The 17,269-nt window shown below is 37.7% G+C and overlaps 1 protein-coding gene and 1 long non-coding RNA gene across 12 annotated transcripts in view; one reads left to right on the plus strand and one right to left on the minus strand.

Annotated features, from left to right (window-relative positions):
* Positions 1-17,269, plus strand: part of LOC146462638 (uncharacterized) — a 243,281-nt gene that overhangs the window by 21,124 nt on the left and 204,888 nt on the right. The gene's annotated exons all lie outside the window — the stretch shown is intronic.
* Positions 1-17,269, minus strand: part of LOC146462639 (protein sidekick-1-like) — a 95,363-nt gene that overhangs the window by 2,423 nt on the left and 75,671 nt on the right. For all 11 annotated transcript variants that reach the window (XM_085085411.1, XM_085085412.1, XM_085085413.1 and 8 more), the window contains 16 exons: positions 16,478-16,774; positions 13,276-13,572; positions 12,755-13,051; positions 12,228-12,524; positions 11,760-12,056; positions 11,233-11,529; positions 10,705-11,001; positions 8,749-9,045; positions 7,592-7,891; positions 6,755-7,054; positions 5,989-6,288; positions 5,357-5,656; positions 4,119-4,418; positions 2,887-3,189; positions 1,866-2,165; positions 436-732 (listed from right to left, as the gene is read on the minus strand). In XM_085085411.1, coding sequence (XP_084941537.1) covers positions 436-732; positions 1,866-2,165; positions 2,887-3,189; positions 4,119-4,418; positions 5,357-5,656; positions 5,989-6,288; positions 6,755-7,054; positions 7,592-7,891; positions 8,749-9,045; positions 10,705-11,001; positions 11,233-11,529; positions 11,760-12,056; positions 12,228-12,524; positions 12,755-13,051; positions 13,276-13,572; positions 16,478-16,774 — 4,776 coding nt within the window. The remainder of the gene's footprint in view (positions 1-435; positions 733-1,865; positions 2,166-2,886; positions 3,190-4,118; positions 4,419-5,356; positions 5,657-5,988; positions 6,289-6,754; positions 7,055-7,591; positions 7,892-8,748; positions 9,046-10,704; positions 11,002-11,232; positions 11,530-11,759; positions 12,057-12,227; positions 12,525-12,754; positions 13,052-13,275; positions 13,573-16,477; positions 16,775-17,269) is intronic.

Raw genomic sequence — 17,269 nt, forward strand, 5'->3', positions numbered from 1 at the left:
TGTAATAAGTAAACTTCTGTAAAAAGCTGTAAGAACATTTGTTACTTCCGAATAACCAATTTATTGACTACTACAGAAAGGAATACACTCAAAAGACTTTTCTATTGGTTAAACTGGCATATAATGATCTGAACTTTTTTTTGCATTTTTAACAAAGAACAAAAACTATTAACCAACTCCGTAATGTCGAATTTCTTGTTTTGTTTTAAATTTTATCTCATGCTTTACAGCAGATGAAAAACACGTCTAGCCGTCATTTTAGCAAGAATTTTTCCATTGGATAAGAGGAGAGCTTCTCCTTTCACTGTGTGTCGATAGTGAATAATGGAAATTACGGCTAACATTTCGGGAAATAAAGTGAAGCCCATTTGTTTTTTCTCTTTTCTAGGTGGCAGACACATATAAAATGGGGGTTTTTCACAGAAATTAACTTACTATCCTCGTCAGTTCTTACAACAAGAACAGGAGTACTGTGTGGTCCATCTCCTTTCACAGTAGACGCAAACACCGTGGTATTGTAGTTCACATACTCCTTTAGTCCCGTTATGTTCTTTTGACGATTATTGTGCCCAGCAGAAACGCTTCCATTGTGATTCTCTGTTTGTGACTGGTAGGTAATAGTGTAACCTGTGATGATACCATTCTGTTGTTCTGCTGGCACTTCATCCCACGAGACTAAGATACTGGTTGAGCTGGTGTTATATCCTCTCACAATTTGTGGAGCAGCTGGTTCTGAAAAAGAAATGAAAAGTTATTGAGGGTGATGGTCCCTTTAATTAATTGAGTTAATTTTGCAGCCTTTTGTGACTGACAACCTGTGTTTTGTTCAAGTGTCCAGAAATATTCGAAAAGCTTTAAACTTTGTATAGCATATCGTACCTACGCTCTGGGGTATCTTGTCGAGCAAGATCACATTTTTATATGTTTATATATCATCTGTACGAGGAAACCTTAACAATAACTTCGGCAATCATCTGTACGAGGAAACCTTTACAATAACTTGGGCAATCCTACATATAGTAGTCGCTGTTTAAGTGTACTGTTTACTACAAAATGCAATTTTGACATTGACATTTATTTGCCATTGCTTCCAATATATTTACAATTTATCCATAGTTTAATGTATGTCGAGGTGACCTCTGGAAGGCACCAGGCTTATAGTTGAGGCCACCTCGTACGTAACAATATGCTTACATATATAGTGCTACAAGTGTGCGGCTTTGCCAATTCAGTAATTATTTTACCAAAAACTCTAGGAGTTTTTTCTTAAAGTCGAGAAAACATGACAGACAAGTGATTGTAACAGGAAGGGAATTCCAGATCTTTGGACCTTGGTAAAGAATTGCGAATTTTTTCCGATTAGTTCGGCAATGATGCACGCAATAATTGTTGGCTGTTCTGGTGCTATAGCCATGAATTTGACTGTTTGTAAAAAAAAAATTGAAAAACGATGGAGGCAAAAGGTTGTTATGATAAAAGTACATAAATGTCGCTATCTGAAACGTGTTGATTTGATAAATGTTTAAAATTTTTAATTTGGAGATTAAAGGAGCAGAATGTGCTCTATAGTCTGAATTGGTAATAGCTCGCACAGCCCGTTTTTGCAAACAATAAATTCTATAGCAATCTAACCATCACGTGAACAGTATTCTCAGAAAGATCTTTCAGTTTGGAAAAACGTGAAACTTTTAAAACTGCTGATACCGAACATTCCAATAATGTAGGACATTGCAAAAGGCTCGTCTACCTCGAAATCAAGAGCCCTTTTTTCACAAGTGAACTCTGAAAAATTGCAACCAACGAATTCAAATTATTTGCTGGCTAGAGAAATTAACTGATAAGCTTAACTACAGAAATTAACTTACTATCCTGGTCTGTTCTTACAACAAGAATAGGACTACTGTGTGGTCCATCTCCTTTCACAGTAAATGCAAACACCGTGATATTGTAGTTCACATACTCCTTTAGTCCCGTTATGTTCTTTTGACGATTATTGTGCCCAGCAGAAACGCTTCCATTGTGATTCTCTGTTTGTGACTGGTAGGTAATGGTGTAACCTGTGATGATACCATTCTGTTGATCTGCTAGCACTTCATCCCACGAGACTAAGGTGCTGGTTGAGCTGGTGTTATATCCTCTCACATTTTGTGGAGCACCATTAGGTCCTGATATATATATAGAAATGAAAAGTTTAAGTAATTGAGGGTGATGATCCCTTCGATAAATTGATTTAATTCTGTGGCCTTCTGTGATTGAGAACCTGTACTTTGTTTATGTTTCCGTAAATACCGTTTTTTACAATGTGCAATTACATAAGCCATGTATTACTTGTTACGTGAGGGGTATTCTCAGTAAAATCTTTCAGATTTGGAAAATCATAAACTTTGCTGTAAACTGCTGATACCGAACTAACATTCTGCTGCAATAATATGCCAAGTTTTTCTACCCTCAAAGAGAATAGCTCTTTAGAAGTACAATCTGAAAAGTTCAGAAAGAAAACATAATTCGAGGTGGTTCCTATAGTTCAATTAGGGCGCTTCAGCTATCGATATATACCCCTGGCGCACGTTACGTCATAACTAAGTAGACTCATGCAGCCAGCTTAAATAAAGCAGTAGGCCTTCACCTTTCACAAGCCCTGTTTTCGCTAAACTCTGATGACCTGTATCTGCATTATTTTTAGCGCTTGGAGCATTGCTCTGTTGTTCGTTCTTTTGTTCTCTCGATCACTAATGTAGGACATTGCAGCTAGACGGCGAAGCTGGCCCTAAATTAAAAGCCTTTTTTGCAGAAGTAAACGCTGAAGAATTGTAATCAATAATTTTTTTTTAAAAATTTCCGTCTGAAAGAACGAAACGAGCAGCTTAACCATAGGAATAAACTTACTATCCTGGTCTGTCCTGACAACAAGAACAGGACTACTGTGTGGTCCATCTCCTTTCACAGTAGATGCAAACACCGTGATATTGTAGTTCACATACTCCTTTAGCTCCGTTATGTTTTTTTGACGATCATTGCGTCCAACTGGAACATTTCCATTGTGATTCTCTGTTTGTGACTGGTAGGTAATGGTGTAGCCTGTGATGATATCATTCTGTTGATCTGCTGGCACTTCATCCCACGAGACTAAGATGCTGGTTGAGCTGGTGTTATATCCTCTCACATTTTGTGGAGCACCATCAGGTCCTGCTACAGAAATGGAGGTTTTTGTTATTGAGGATGATGATCTATTCAATAAATTGAGTTACATCTGAGAACGTTTGTGATTAACAACCTGTGTTTTGTTCAAGTTTCCAGAAATATTCGAAAAGCTTCAAACTTTTTATAGCATATCGTATCTACCTTTTGGTTCTTGTAGAGTAATATCACTTTTTATATATTTATATATATCATCCGTACGAGGAAACCTTTAACAAGGACTTCGGTGATATTACATACACTATTCGCTGGGTATACTGGGGTATACTTGGGTATACTGTTTTCTACATGTGCAATCTTTGTGGCAATATTACCTTCACGTGAAGAGTATTTCCAGAAAGATGTTTCTGATGTGAAAAAATGTTAACTTTGCTGACTAACTGCTGATACCGAAAAAACGTTTTGCTTCCATCGTGTGTCAAGTTTTTCAACTCCACACCAAACAGATTTTACAAGTACGTCTGAAAACTTCAGAAAAACATTTTAATTTTGGTTACTATAATTTAACGACGGAGCAGCACTCGATTATTTCAGTAGCCCTAACTGAACTGATAAAGATAAAAAAAATTCAAGAAATCGGCTATCGATCGATACCAATGGCGCAAGTTATTTCATGACTAAGTAACCATATAGAGCTACCTTAAATTAGGTAGAAAGCCTGTAACATTCAAAAGCTCTATTTTCACCTCACTCTGATCACTGCGTTTGCTTTGTATTTCAAAGGTAGGAGCATTGTTCTGTTGTTCTTTTTTCTTTTGTTTTCTCGACCAATAATGCAGCACCTTGCAAACGGTTCGTGTAGCCCTGAATCAAGAGCCCTGTTTACGTAAGTAAACTCTAAAAAATTTCAACCAACCTATTCAAAATGTTTCCCGGCTGGAGAAATTAACTGAGAAGCTTAACTACAGAAATTAACTTACTATCCTGGTCGGTTCTTACAACAAGAATAGGATTACTGTGTGGTCCATCTCCTTTCACAGTAGATGCAAACACCGTGATATTGTAGTTCACATATTCCTTTAGTCCCGTTAAGTTCTTTTGACGATCATTGCGATCAACTTCAACACTGCCTGTGTGACTCTTTGTTTGTGACTGGTAGGTAATGGTGTAACCTGTGATGATACCATTCTGTTGATCCGCTGGCACTTCATCCCACGAGACTAAGATGCTGGTTGAGCTGGTGTTATATCCTCTCACATTTTGTGGAGCACCATCAGGTTCTGGTACAGAAATGGAAAGTTTGAGTTATTGAGGCCAGTGATGATCCATACAATAACTTCAATTAAATCTGAGATCTTTTGTGATGAACAACCTCTATTTTTTCCAAGTTTCCAGAGATATTCGAAACGCTTCATGTATAGCATATCGTGCCAACGCTTTGGTTCCTGTTGAGCAATATCACATTTTTATATGTTTATATATAATCTGTACGCGGAAGCCTTTAATAATGACTCTGACAATCCTACAAACAATAGTCGGTGTTTGAGTCTACTGTTTTACACAAAATGCAATTTTAGTAGCAATCTAACCTTCACGCGAAGAGTATTCTCGAAAGATCTTTCAGTTTTGGAAAAACGTCAATTTTGCTGAAAGACTGCTGATACCGAACTAACATTTTGCTTCCATTGTGTGCCAAGTTTTTCAACCCCACACCAAGCAGCTTTTTACATCTACATCTGAAAACTTCAGAAAAACATTCAGAAAGTGATTCCTATAGTTTAATGACGGAGCACCACTGGGTTATTTCAGTAGCTTTAACTGAACTGTTAAAAAAAAAAAAAAAAAAAAAAAAAATCAAAAATTCAACAAATAGGCTATCGATAAATACCACTGGCGCACGTTACTTCATAACTAAGTAACCATATAGAGCCACCTTAAATTAAGTAGAAAGTCGTTGCCCTTCAGACGCTCTATTTTCATCACACCTTGATCACCTGTATCTGCATTGTAGTCGAAGGCTAGGAGAATTGTTCGTTTTGTTGTTCGTTCTTTTGTTTTCTCGACCAATAATGTAGGACATTGCAAACGGTTCGTCTAGCCCTTAATCAAGAGCACTTTTTACACAAGTAAACTCTGAGAAATTGCAATCAACGAATTCAAAATATTTCCCGGCTTTAGAAATTAATAGAGAATCTTTTAACTACAGAAATTAACTTACTATCCTGGTCGGTTCTAACATCAAAAACAGGACTACTGTCCGGTCCATCTCCTTTCACTGTTGATGAAAACACCGTGATATTGTAGTTCACATATTCCTTTAGTCCCGTTATGCTCTTTTGGCGATCATTGCGACCAACTAGAACATTTCCATTGTGATTCTCTGTTTGTGACTGGAAGGTAATGGTGTAACCTGTTATGATGCCATTCTGTTGCTCCACTGGCACTTCATCCCACGAGACTAAGATGCCGGTTGAGCTGGTGTTATATCCTCTCACATTTTGTGGAGCACCATCAGGTTCTGGTATAGAAATGGAGGTTTGTGTTATTGAGGATGATGATCTATTCAATAACTTAAGTTAAATCTGAGAACTTTTGTGATTTGAGGATTTGTGCGTTTCTTTTGGGTATTTTTAAGAAGACTAAACAAGGAAAGTATCCATTAAATATTAGAGCTAGTAACACGCAAAAACGTGCTATGAAACAACCATCACACAGCTCACAAATATTCACGGCCTTACACACTAAAGAGGAAACTCTTTTGCACATGTGGCCTATACATAGTCAAACTTATCAGATTAAAAACATATGTGCTGGGACAATCATACAACCTTTCTCACAGTAATTACTTACTATCCTCGTCTGTTCTAACAACAAGAACAGGACTACTGTGTGGCCCATCTCCTTTCACAGTAGATGCAAACACCGTGATGTTGTAGTCCACATACTCCTTTAGTCCAGTTATGTTCCGCTGACGATCATTGGGCCTAGCTGAAACATTTCCATTGTGATTCTCTGTTTGTGACTGGTAGGTAATGGTGTAACCTGTGATGATACCATTCTGTTGATCCGCTGGTACTTCATCCCACGTGACTATGATGCTGGTTGAGCTGGTGTTATGTCCTCTCACATTTTGTGGAGCACCATCAGGTCCTAATATGAAATGTCAAAGTTTACTTAGGATTATTTGGGGTTGACTATCTTTCATAAACTGTATCCTTTTGCAAGTGATAAATGTGTTTATTTAGATTGTGATGATAGATAAATACTGGGCTGCTGTGTACAGTTTAGTCAACTTCTTGTTATCATGGACAGATTCAAAACTTTACGTGTTTTTTTTTTCAGTAAAGAAGGCGAGCGATAACCAGTGTTATTAAGTAAAGCAAGTGTATTTCCGGCTCAATGAAGGACATTATCCCCATTTGAAGGAAATATAATTCAGTTGATAGCTGTTTCATATTCGAAAAGAGAGATTTGAAGGACCAAACAATTTTATCTATGTGCCATTCTTATATTCGTTGAGCACCTTAAAACACGCTTTGTGTACTCTTATATATTAAGCTCATTAAATTGGTCAATCAACTTTTGAGTGACTGGAAAAATGTGATAAGACACTTACTATCCTGGTCTGTTCTAATAACAAGAACAGGGCTACTGGGAGGTCCATCTCCTATCACTGTAGATGCAAACACCGTGATATTGTAGTTCACATATTCCTTTAGTCCCGTTATGTTCTTTTGACGATCATAGGGCCCAGCTGAAACGCTTCTATTGTGATTCTCTGTTAGTGACTTGTAGATAATGGTGTAACTTGTGATGATGCCATTCTCTTCATCTGCTGGCACTTCATCCCACGAGACTAAGATGCTGGTTGAGCTGATGTTATGTCCTGATACATTCTGTGGAGCACCATGGGGTTCTAATGAAGAAAACGACAAATTTAAGCAATCCTGGGTCTTCTAAAGGACCACCTGTGAGTCTGACACCATGTACATTATACGGTATATTATACTTGGGCCCCAAGGTGTTTTTTACGGCATAATATGGGGATCCCATTTACGACCCCCTTCCCATTTAAAAGATAGGCTATTGCAGACTTCAGTAGAATTTCATTAAGAAACAATATTTTATGCGGTAGGATTTATGGATGAGGTCCTAGCCGTTTCATGTTCACCTTTTCTAGTTCTTTCTACAAAGAGGCCTTTGATCAGTAATTCAGTCTACACAATGCTCCATCTACGAATGGCGACCAGTTTATAAATTATATTGTTTCATTTTATTGGTATCGACTACTTAGTAGAGATTATACTCGGGAAACGGTTTCATAGTTGGAAACGAGACGAGAACCACATAAAGCTTGCTGTTAAGGACGTGAACTGTACCCAATTGAACTCAACAACTTTAAGCAAACATCTGCGGTCACAATTTGACCATTGTGGCAAAATGAAGTACTTACTATCCAGATCTCTTCTTACAACAAGAACAGGACTACTGTGTGGCCCATCTCCTTTCACAGTAGATGCAAACAACGTGATGTTGTAGTTCACATATTCCTTTAGTCCCGTTAGGTTCTTTTGACGATTATTGGCCCCAGCTGAAACATTTCCATTATGATTCTCTGTTTGTGACTGGTAGATAATGGTGTAACCTGTGATGATACCATTCTGTTGATTCAGTTGTACTTCATCCCACGAGACTGAGATGCTGGTTGAGCTGCTGTTACGTCCAACCACATTTTGTGGAGCACCATCAGGTACTGAAGTGGAATGCAAATTCTTTGTGAGTCGACATCAGATCCTTGCAGTTTACAGCTTAGGTAACACAGCAGAACCTCTATATTTCAAACACTTTAATAACGAAGATCCCGCATATAACGAACGATTTTTTTTTTCAGCACAGCCTAAGCTCCAGCAAAATGTGAACAAAAATTACTTCGATTTAACTAACCCCGGTGTCTTAAAATCCTTGCTATAACGAACCCAACCCAGACAATCAATCTTACTCCCTCTCTCCTCCATTATAAAGAACACATTTTTGCGATCCGTTATCACTTTGTTTTTTCGGGATTTCAATGTACATTAGTAAAGCGTGCTAACCTGTTGGATGATGTGCATGTAGTTTATCAAGGATATTACACTCTTTGGGTATGTTGTCATTTAGGAAAGAATTTGAACATGCAATTTTTTTGACACGTAATATGTTAAAATTAGAGAAAAAACATATCCAGAAAACTTTTCCCCAAAAATGGTGAGAACGGGTATGAAATTGCCGAGGGAGAACTCTCAATATTGTTTAACTGTAAAGTACCCAATCTTTTTGATCAATAGATATTCAATCACGAATGTTGATAGTACATTTATAAGTGTATGCAGTTTTACTTGTTTATGAGGATTGTGGTGTATCTTTCGGTACTTTTAAATGATGAGTATATCACGAAAGCAGCCATACAATTTCTCAAAAAGGTCGGCTGTGAAACCAACACGTAAGTGATGGATATTCACAGTTTAGCACACTATGAAGGGGATTATTACGCACGTGGAAGCTCTGCAGAGGGTTAAAATTCTCAGATTATACGACTTCTGATGTGCTAAAAAAATTGTGGACGATACTTACTATCCTGGTCTGTTCTAACAACAACAGGACTACTGTGTGGTCCATCTCCAATCGCTGTCGATGCAAACACCGTGATATTGTAGTTCACATACTCCTTTAGTCCCGTTATGTTCCTTTGACGATCAATGGGCCCAGCTGAAACGCTTCCGTTGTGATTCTCTGTTTGTGACTGGAAGGTAATGGTGTAACCTGTTATGATACCATTCTGTTGATCCGCTGGCACTTCATCCCACGAGACTAAGATGCTGGTTGAGCTGGTGTTATATCCTCTCACATTTTGTGGAGCACCATCAGGTCCTAATATAGAAATAAAAAGTTTGAGTTATTGAGGGTGATGCCCTTGAACAAATTTAGTTAATTCTACAGTCTTTGTGATTGAAAATCTCTGTTTTGTTAATGTATCCATAAATATTCGAGCCGCTTTCAACTTTGTACAGAAAACTGTACTTACGTTTTGGGTTTCCTTGCACAGCAATATCATGCTTTTACATGTATATTTATACTCCACACGAAGAAGCCTTTCATTAATGATTTTCGATAATCCAGCATATAATAATCGGTCCTTGATTATACTGTTCTATACAAAAGCGCAATTATAGTAGCCATGTAACATGTCAAACTAGGAGCACTTTCAGAAACATCATTCAGATTTGGAAAAACCTGCGCGTTGCTGAAAACTGCTTATACCAAACTAATATTTTGCTGCAATTACGTGCCAAGTTTTTCAACACCAAACTTTTCAAAAGTACAATCTGAAAAGTTAAAAAAACCCAATAATTTAAGTTGTCTCCTACAGTTCAATGAGGATGTTTCAACTGGATATTTCAGTAGCCCTTACTGAACTGTTTCGATAGATACCACTGGCGCACATTACGTCATTGCTAAGTAAACAAATCGTGCCATCTGCATTGCATTGCTTCTTAGGGCAAGAATGATTGTTCTGTTGTTTGTTCTTTTGTTCTTTCCACCAACGGAGTAGAACATTAAAAGTGGTGCACCTAGTCCTAGTAAACTCTGACCAATTGTAATCAATCAATTAAGCAAAATATTTCACGACTGGAAAATCTCAGAGGCTTAAGGTGATTCCACTGGATTGCATTGCGCATCCTTGCTGCGCATAATTTTTGGCGTCATTTAGCGAGCGCACGAGCGCGCGCACGCACAACATTGCGGGATTTCCTTGAGGTTAAGCTCGGCAGGAAAATAAATGGTCCTTTTCTTCTAAACAAGCACGGTGACCCCCATTTTTTATTCAACGAAATTAAAGAAAATACGACTCTCTTAGTTATATCCCAGTTTCAAAAATTTTTCATTATTCAATTCCGAAAAATTATTGTGGAATCACTACTACGATCAATTTTGGACGTTTCGCGGGAAGCGTACAACAGCTCGAATGTCCCCTATTATGCTATGGCATTAATTTATTTAGCCACTTTATGGCGTTTTACTACAAAGTTACAGTACTGTTATAAGAAAAATGCTAGTATTTCATTGTCAGTACTAACTTTCTGGAAGTAGTGGGCGCTTCTCGCTGAAGACTAGCTCTTTTAATATTGAGGTCACAGCACTCTAGGGCGAAAACAAGTACGGTGACCCCCTCTTTTTATTTTATTTTTCTGATTTACTAGATGTACTTAACATCTGTAGAGATTTTCAAAACATTCTCATTACAAACTTTCTTTCGATGGAATCACCTTAACAAAAAAAAATTAACTTACTATCCTGGTCGGCTCTAACAACTAGAACAGGACTACTGAACGTTCCATCTCCTTTCACGGTAGTTGCAAACACCGTGACATTGTAGTTCACATATTCCTTTAGTCCCGTTATGTTCTTACGACAATCATTGCGACCAACTTGAACACTGTCTGTGTGATTCTCTGGTTGTAACTGGTAGGTAATAGTACATTTCTATTAATAAAGGCATTACATATAAACCAGCGGAAGGGAACTTACTGTCTTCATCTGTGGTGACAATGATAGGATTGCTAACATTTCCACCTCCCTTTAGAGTAGCGGCAAACACAGTGATGCTGTAGTTGATGTATTCATTCAGACTTGTCAATATTGCTTGTGTTGTTGGAGCATTCACTTCTTCGGTTCGTGGACTACCTATCGGTGACGCCTTGTAAGTAACTGTGTAACTTCTTATAATACCATTTTGATCAGCTGATGGAACTTCTCCCCATTGAACCAAAATACTGGTAGAGCTGGTGTTGTGACCCTGGAGATTGACTGGAGGAGCATTTGGCCCTGTTCGGGAAAAGAAAGCGAAGCAAAAAAACCAAACTTAAGGGAAAAAGAAGAAACATTTAAGAAAAAGAATTGTTTTTTTAAAAAGCAGACAGAGAAACACATTCATGTAGATATGATATAAACTCTTAATGTACTTTCTGTACTACATATATATTGTAGCTGTAATTTAATTCCACGTAAATTTCTATTAAAATAGCAGTAAAAATAAAAGAGCTCGTTGGGACTTACTGTCTTCATCTGTGATGACAATAATAGGATTGCTAACATTTCCATCTCCCTTTACAGTAGAGGCAAGCACTGTGATGCTGTAGTTTGTGTATTCATTCAGACCTGTTAATGTTGCTTGCCTTGTTGGAGCATTCACTACCTTTGTTTGTGGACTAGCGCTAGGTAACGCCTTGTAAGTAACTGTGTAACGCAGTATAATACCATTTTGATCAGCTGATGGAACTTCTCCCCATTGAACCAAAATACTGGTAGAGCTGGTGTTGTGACCCTGGAGATTGACTGGAGGAGTATTTGGCCCTGTTCGGGAAAAGAAAGAGAAGCAAACAAACAAACTTAAGAGAGAAATAAGAAACATTTAAGAAAAAGAAGTGTATTTTTTAAAAGAAAATAGAGAAACACATTCATGTAGATATGACATAAACTCTTAATGAACTTTCTGTACTGCATGTATATCGTAGCTGTAATTTAATGTCACTTAAATTTCTATTAAAATAGCATTAAAAATAAAAGAGCTCATGGAGACTTACTGTCTTCATCTGTGATGACAATGATAGGACTGCTAACATTTCCATCTCCCTTTCCGGTAGAAGCAAACACTGTGATGCTGTAGTTGGTGTATTCATTCAGATCTGTCAATGTTGCTTGCTTTGTTGGAGCATTCACTACCTCGGTTTGTGGACTGCCGCTAGGTAACGCCTTGTAAGTAACTGTGTAATGCAGTATAATGCCATTTTGATCAGCTGATGGAACTTCTCCCCATTGAACCACAATACTGGTGGAGCTGGTGTTGTGCCCCTGGAGATTGTCTGGGGGAGCACTTGGCCCTGTGCATGAAAAGAAAGCAAAATAAATATACGAACAAAGAGGAAAGAAACTTTATAATCGTAACGTACTAACTGCATTACACGTATATCATTAAATTAAAGTAGAACCTAATGTTAATAAAATTCCTATCAATAAAAGCATTACAAATAAAATAGCTCAAGCGGACTTACTGTCTTCATCTGTGATGACAATGATAGGATTGCTAGCATTTCCATCTCCCTTTGCAGTAGAGGTAAACACTGTGATGCTGTAGTTGGTGTATTCATTCAGACTTGTCAGTGTTGCTTGCTGTGCCGGAGCATTCACTACCTCGGTATTCCGACTGCCACTAGGTAAAGCGTTGAAAGTAACTGTGTAACTTCGTATAATACCATTTTGATCAGCTGCTGGAAGTTCTCCCCATTGAACTAAAATACTGGTAGAGCTGGTGTTGTGACCCTGGAGATTGACTGGAGGAGCATTTGGCCCTGTTCGGGAAAAGAAAGCAAAGCAAACAAACAAACTTAAGAGAGAAAGAAGAAACATTTAAGAAAAAGAATTGTATTTTCAAAAAGAAAATAGAGAAACACATTCATGTAGATATGAAATAAACTTTTAATGTACTTTCTGTACTGCATGTATATCGTAGCTGTAATTTAATGTCACGTAAATTTCTATTAAAATAGCATTAAAAATAAAAGAGCTCATGGAGACTTACTGTCTTCATCTGTGATGACAATGATAGGATTGCTAACATTTCCATCTCCCTTTGCAGTAGTTGCAAACACTGTGATGCTGTAGTTGGTGTATTCATGCAGACCTGTCAGTGTTGCTTGCTGTGCCGGAGCATTCACTACCTCGGTATTCCGACTGCCACTAGGTAAAGCGTTGAAAGTAACTGTGTAACTTCGTATAATACCATTTTGATCAGCTGCTGGAACTTCACCCCATTCAACCACAATACTGGTAGAGCTGGTGTTGTGACCCTGGAGATTGACTGGAGGAGCATTTGGCTCTGTAGAAAGCGAAGCAAAACAACAAACTTAAGAGAGAAATAAGAAACATTTAAGAAAAAGAATTGTTTTTTTTTAAAAAGCAGACAGAGAAACACATTCATGTAGATATGTTATGAACTCTTAATGTACTTTCTGTACTGCATGTATATCGTAGCTGTAATTTAATGTCACGTAAATTTCTATTAAAATAGCATTAAAAATAAAAGAGCTCATGGAGACTTACTGTCTTCATCTGTGATGACAATGATAGGACTGCTAACATTTCCAGCTCCCTTTGCAGTAGAGGCAAACACTGTGATGCTGTAGTTGGTGTATTCATTCAGACCTGTCAGTGTTGCTTGTCTTGTTGGAACATTCACTACCTCGGTTTGTGGACTGCCACTAGGTAATGACTTGTAAGTAACAGTGTAACTCAGTATAATACCATTTTGATCAGCTGCTGGAACTTCTCCCCATTGAACCAAATTACTGGTAGAGCTGGTGTTGTGGCCCTCAACAGTAGTTGGAGCAGCATTTGGCCCTGTAAGGAAACAGATAAAGAGAACTGAAGAAACCCTACATGCAATGTTAAGATATTTTTCTATAGAAGTGCTTTATGATTGTATTGTTACTGCAGGTAAATGAAGCGTAGCTTGGGGTGATTGTTCAGAAACATTTTATAATAATACTGTGTTCCAAAGATCTCAAAAGTGAAAAGATTTAAGGAGGATCATAAGAATTTTCCTGTAGTTAGAGAATACTTCAAGGTTGGGTCTGATGTCGTAGCGGGTACCAAGGACAAAGGAAGGACATCTAAAGTTCAGTTCTTGCAAATGATCTCAAAAACTAAGTTGGTGACCTGGCACGGTAATTGCTTTGTTCGAAAGCCCCCTAAATTCTTTAACTTCTCTACCAATGTGACCAAAAGGTTATTCAGTAGATCTTATATGTTATATCAAAAAGGCATCTTATTTTTACTTACAGAAAATTATACTCCCAAATGCTTCTACAGTATTTAAAGTTGCTAATAGGTGTTGGATGTATCCAAAAAAAATCTAGATAGATCACCGTGCCAAATTGTGCGATAAAAACAAATGTTTTCTCAGGTATTAGCTCCGGTCTGTGTGATTTTACCCCGCCTTTCTACTTCCGGTTTATTGCATGTACAACTTTTCATAGAAATTTTCATTTGTTCAGCTGAGTTGTGCACCTTACTGATGGCGTGCGAGGGTTACGTGTGTGGGCACAGCTAAAAACTTTTTTGAACCTCCTTAATTATTTATAATTGGCAAATAATTAATTTAATTGAAAAAAAGTGGGAGGTATTAGCATATCTATGCTGCTCTGTAAATCCGAATATAAATCCTATGTCTGTATGTAGCGAGACAGGAAAGAAACGTACCAGGGAATGGAACAATACACTGGCTTAGTTATTTGAAGTATTGTCAACAAAGTTAAATGATTATTTTTCACCGCAGAGTTTGTTGCACAATATGTTACGTTAAGTATTTAACAATTATTCCATGAGCGCGCGTTGGATATGAGATGGTAAATAACCAATGGCTGTTACCAATCTCATATCCAACAAGCGCGAATGGAATGATTGTTTTATTAAATTCTCCCCGTTTGGATATTTCTGTTGAAGTTTACTGAATTTTTATATTTTAAGAAAAAAATTCCTTCAAATTAAAACGACCGGATGTTGAGGCAACCTCCGACCAAAGCGCGCGAAACGTAATGATCACATGACACGCGCAGCTCTTTGCAAACGGAGTTAAATGAAAAATCGAAAGCGAAGAAAATGTCGGACATCTAAAATTCAAGAAACGTTAAATGTACGAATTATAACCTTTCTGAGACTAGCATTGAAGTGCTTTTGAAGTTCCAGCTCATCGAGAAGAGGAATAGTTGTGCATATTTGAGCAAATGTTCTACTGTATGGTGCCGAGCGAAGGAAGAGATCAGGGCAAGGACAGCTTTTTTATGCTGAACTGAATTCCTCGCGGACGATTTAAAACACTTCAGGCAAGTCCAAGTGTACGAGGTACAACCTCACTGAGACAAGCATTCAGCGCAAGTTTTTAAACTTCAAGCTTATTTGAGAAGCGTAAGAGCTGTGCACATTTGTGCAAATGTTTTGCTGAGTGGTGCCGGGCGATGGAAACGAACATTATCGCCGCCGCTCGTACGGATTTCAAAGATGAACTTTTCTTGAAGTCCTCGTAAATGCGTAAAAACATAAAGGCAGGCATAAAGCTCTTCCTAAGAAATTTCTTCGATTGGCTTTAACCTCTTACCGCCAGGATTTGCAAGCCATCCTGAAATTTGTAAAGGTAACCGGTTGTTATTTTTGTTGTTATGTGATCTAAAAATCGTAAAATCTTGCAATTTTAAAGATTTTAAAGGCAACTTCAGAGATACGTACCATTAAATAGTGTCATACCGAAATGTTTGGCTTTTATTGTTGTTATATTAAGATGGCATTGTTTGGTATTTCTTTCTTTTCTTTTTTTTTCTACATATTTCCGAAGAAACTTTCGCTTCCCGCCGAAAAAAAACAATTAGCTTAGCGACACCTTCGGGATTCGTTTTCCATATAAGGTCAAATAATTCAACGCGGAGGAAACCAGACCAGTTCAAGTGGGGGTTATGACGTTATCCCAGAGTTATTTCCGGTATGATTCCCAGTAACACAACGATAAAATATCACGCAGTCTTTCTGAATAAAACCATTCAGTTTTTTCAATTGCGAAGGGAGGGTAGTTTTTAAAAATTCTCGAAGCATACAATGGGGAATAAATGGGGCTACATAAAGCATTCCGTGTAAATGCCATTAGAGGGGCATCTTGTTGAATTACTAGTAGAAGTAGTAGTAGTAGTAGTAGTAGTAGTAGTAGTAGTAGTAGTAGTAGTAGTAGTAGTAGTAGTAGTAGTAGTAGTAGTAGTAGTAGTAGAAGTAGTAGTAGCAGTAGTAGTAGTAGTAAAAGTTATGTTGTTCATTTTTTCTTTAATAATAAACGATTAAGAACTCGTTGAAATTTTTGAGAATACTAACTAAGGGGAATACGTCGAGCGGTATATGACGAGGGGGGATATATATCCCCCCCCCCCCTCGTCCGTTGTTATCAGCTATTTTTTTCAGCCCCGCCCTCCCCTTTTACAACCAAAGCCGCACACAGCTTTTCAGATAGTTAGTAATTGACAGGGGCTATTGAATATATTCAACCGAAAAGAACAAAGGCCAACCGAAAAATAAGAGAGAAATAAGAAACATTTAAGAAAAAGAATTGTTTTTTTAAAAAGCACACAGAGAAACACATTCATGTAGATATGATATGAACTCTTAATGAACTTTCTGTACTGCATGTATATCGTAGCTGTGATTTAATGTCACGTAAATTTCTATTAAAATAGCATTAAAAATAAAAGAGCTCATGGAGACTTACTGTCTTCATCTGTGATGACAATGATAGGACTGCTAACATTTCCAGCTCCCTTTGCAGTAGAGGCAAACACTGTGATGCTGTAGTTGGTGTATTCATTCAGACCTGTCAATGTTGCTTGTCTTGTTGGAACATTCACTACCTCGGTTTGTGGACTGCCACTAGGTAATGACTTGTAAGTAACAGTGTAACTCAGTATAATACCATTTTGATCAGCTGCTGGAACTTCTCCCCATTGAACCAAAATACTGGTAGAGCTGGTGTTGTGGCCCTCAACAGTAGTTGGAGCAGCATTTGGCCCTGTAAGGAAACAGATAAAGAGAACTGAAGAAACCCTACATGCAATGTTAAGATATTTTTCTATAGAAGTGCTTTATGATTGTATTGTTACTGCAGGTAAATGAAGCGTAGCTTGGGGTGATTGTTCAGAAACATTTTATAATAATACTGTGTTCCAAAGATCTCAAAAGTGAAAAGATTTAAGGAGGATCATAAGAATTTTCCTGTAGTTAGAGAATACTTCAAGGTTGGGTCTGATGTCGTAGCGGGTACCAAGGACAAAGGAAGGACATCTAAAGTTCAGTTCTTGCAAATGATCTCAAAAACTAAGTTGGTGACCTGGCACGGTAATTGCTTTGTTCGAAAGCCCCCTAAATTCTTTAACTTCTCTACCAATGTGACCAAAAGGTTATTCAGTAGATCTTATATGTTATATCAAAAAGGCATCTTATTTTTACTTACAGAAAATTATACTCCCAAATGCTTCTACAGTATTTAAAGTTGCTAATAGGTGTT

This window comes from Pavona decussata, unplaced genomic scaffold (assembly GCF_977016875.1).
Source record: "Pavona decussata unplaced genomic scaffold, jaPavDecu1.1 SCAFFOLD_186, whole genome shotgun sequence".
Taxonomy (NCBI): Eukaryota; Metazoa; Cnidaria; class Anthozoa; order Scleractinia; family Agariciidae; genus Pavona; species Pavona decussata.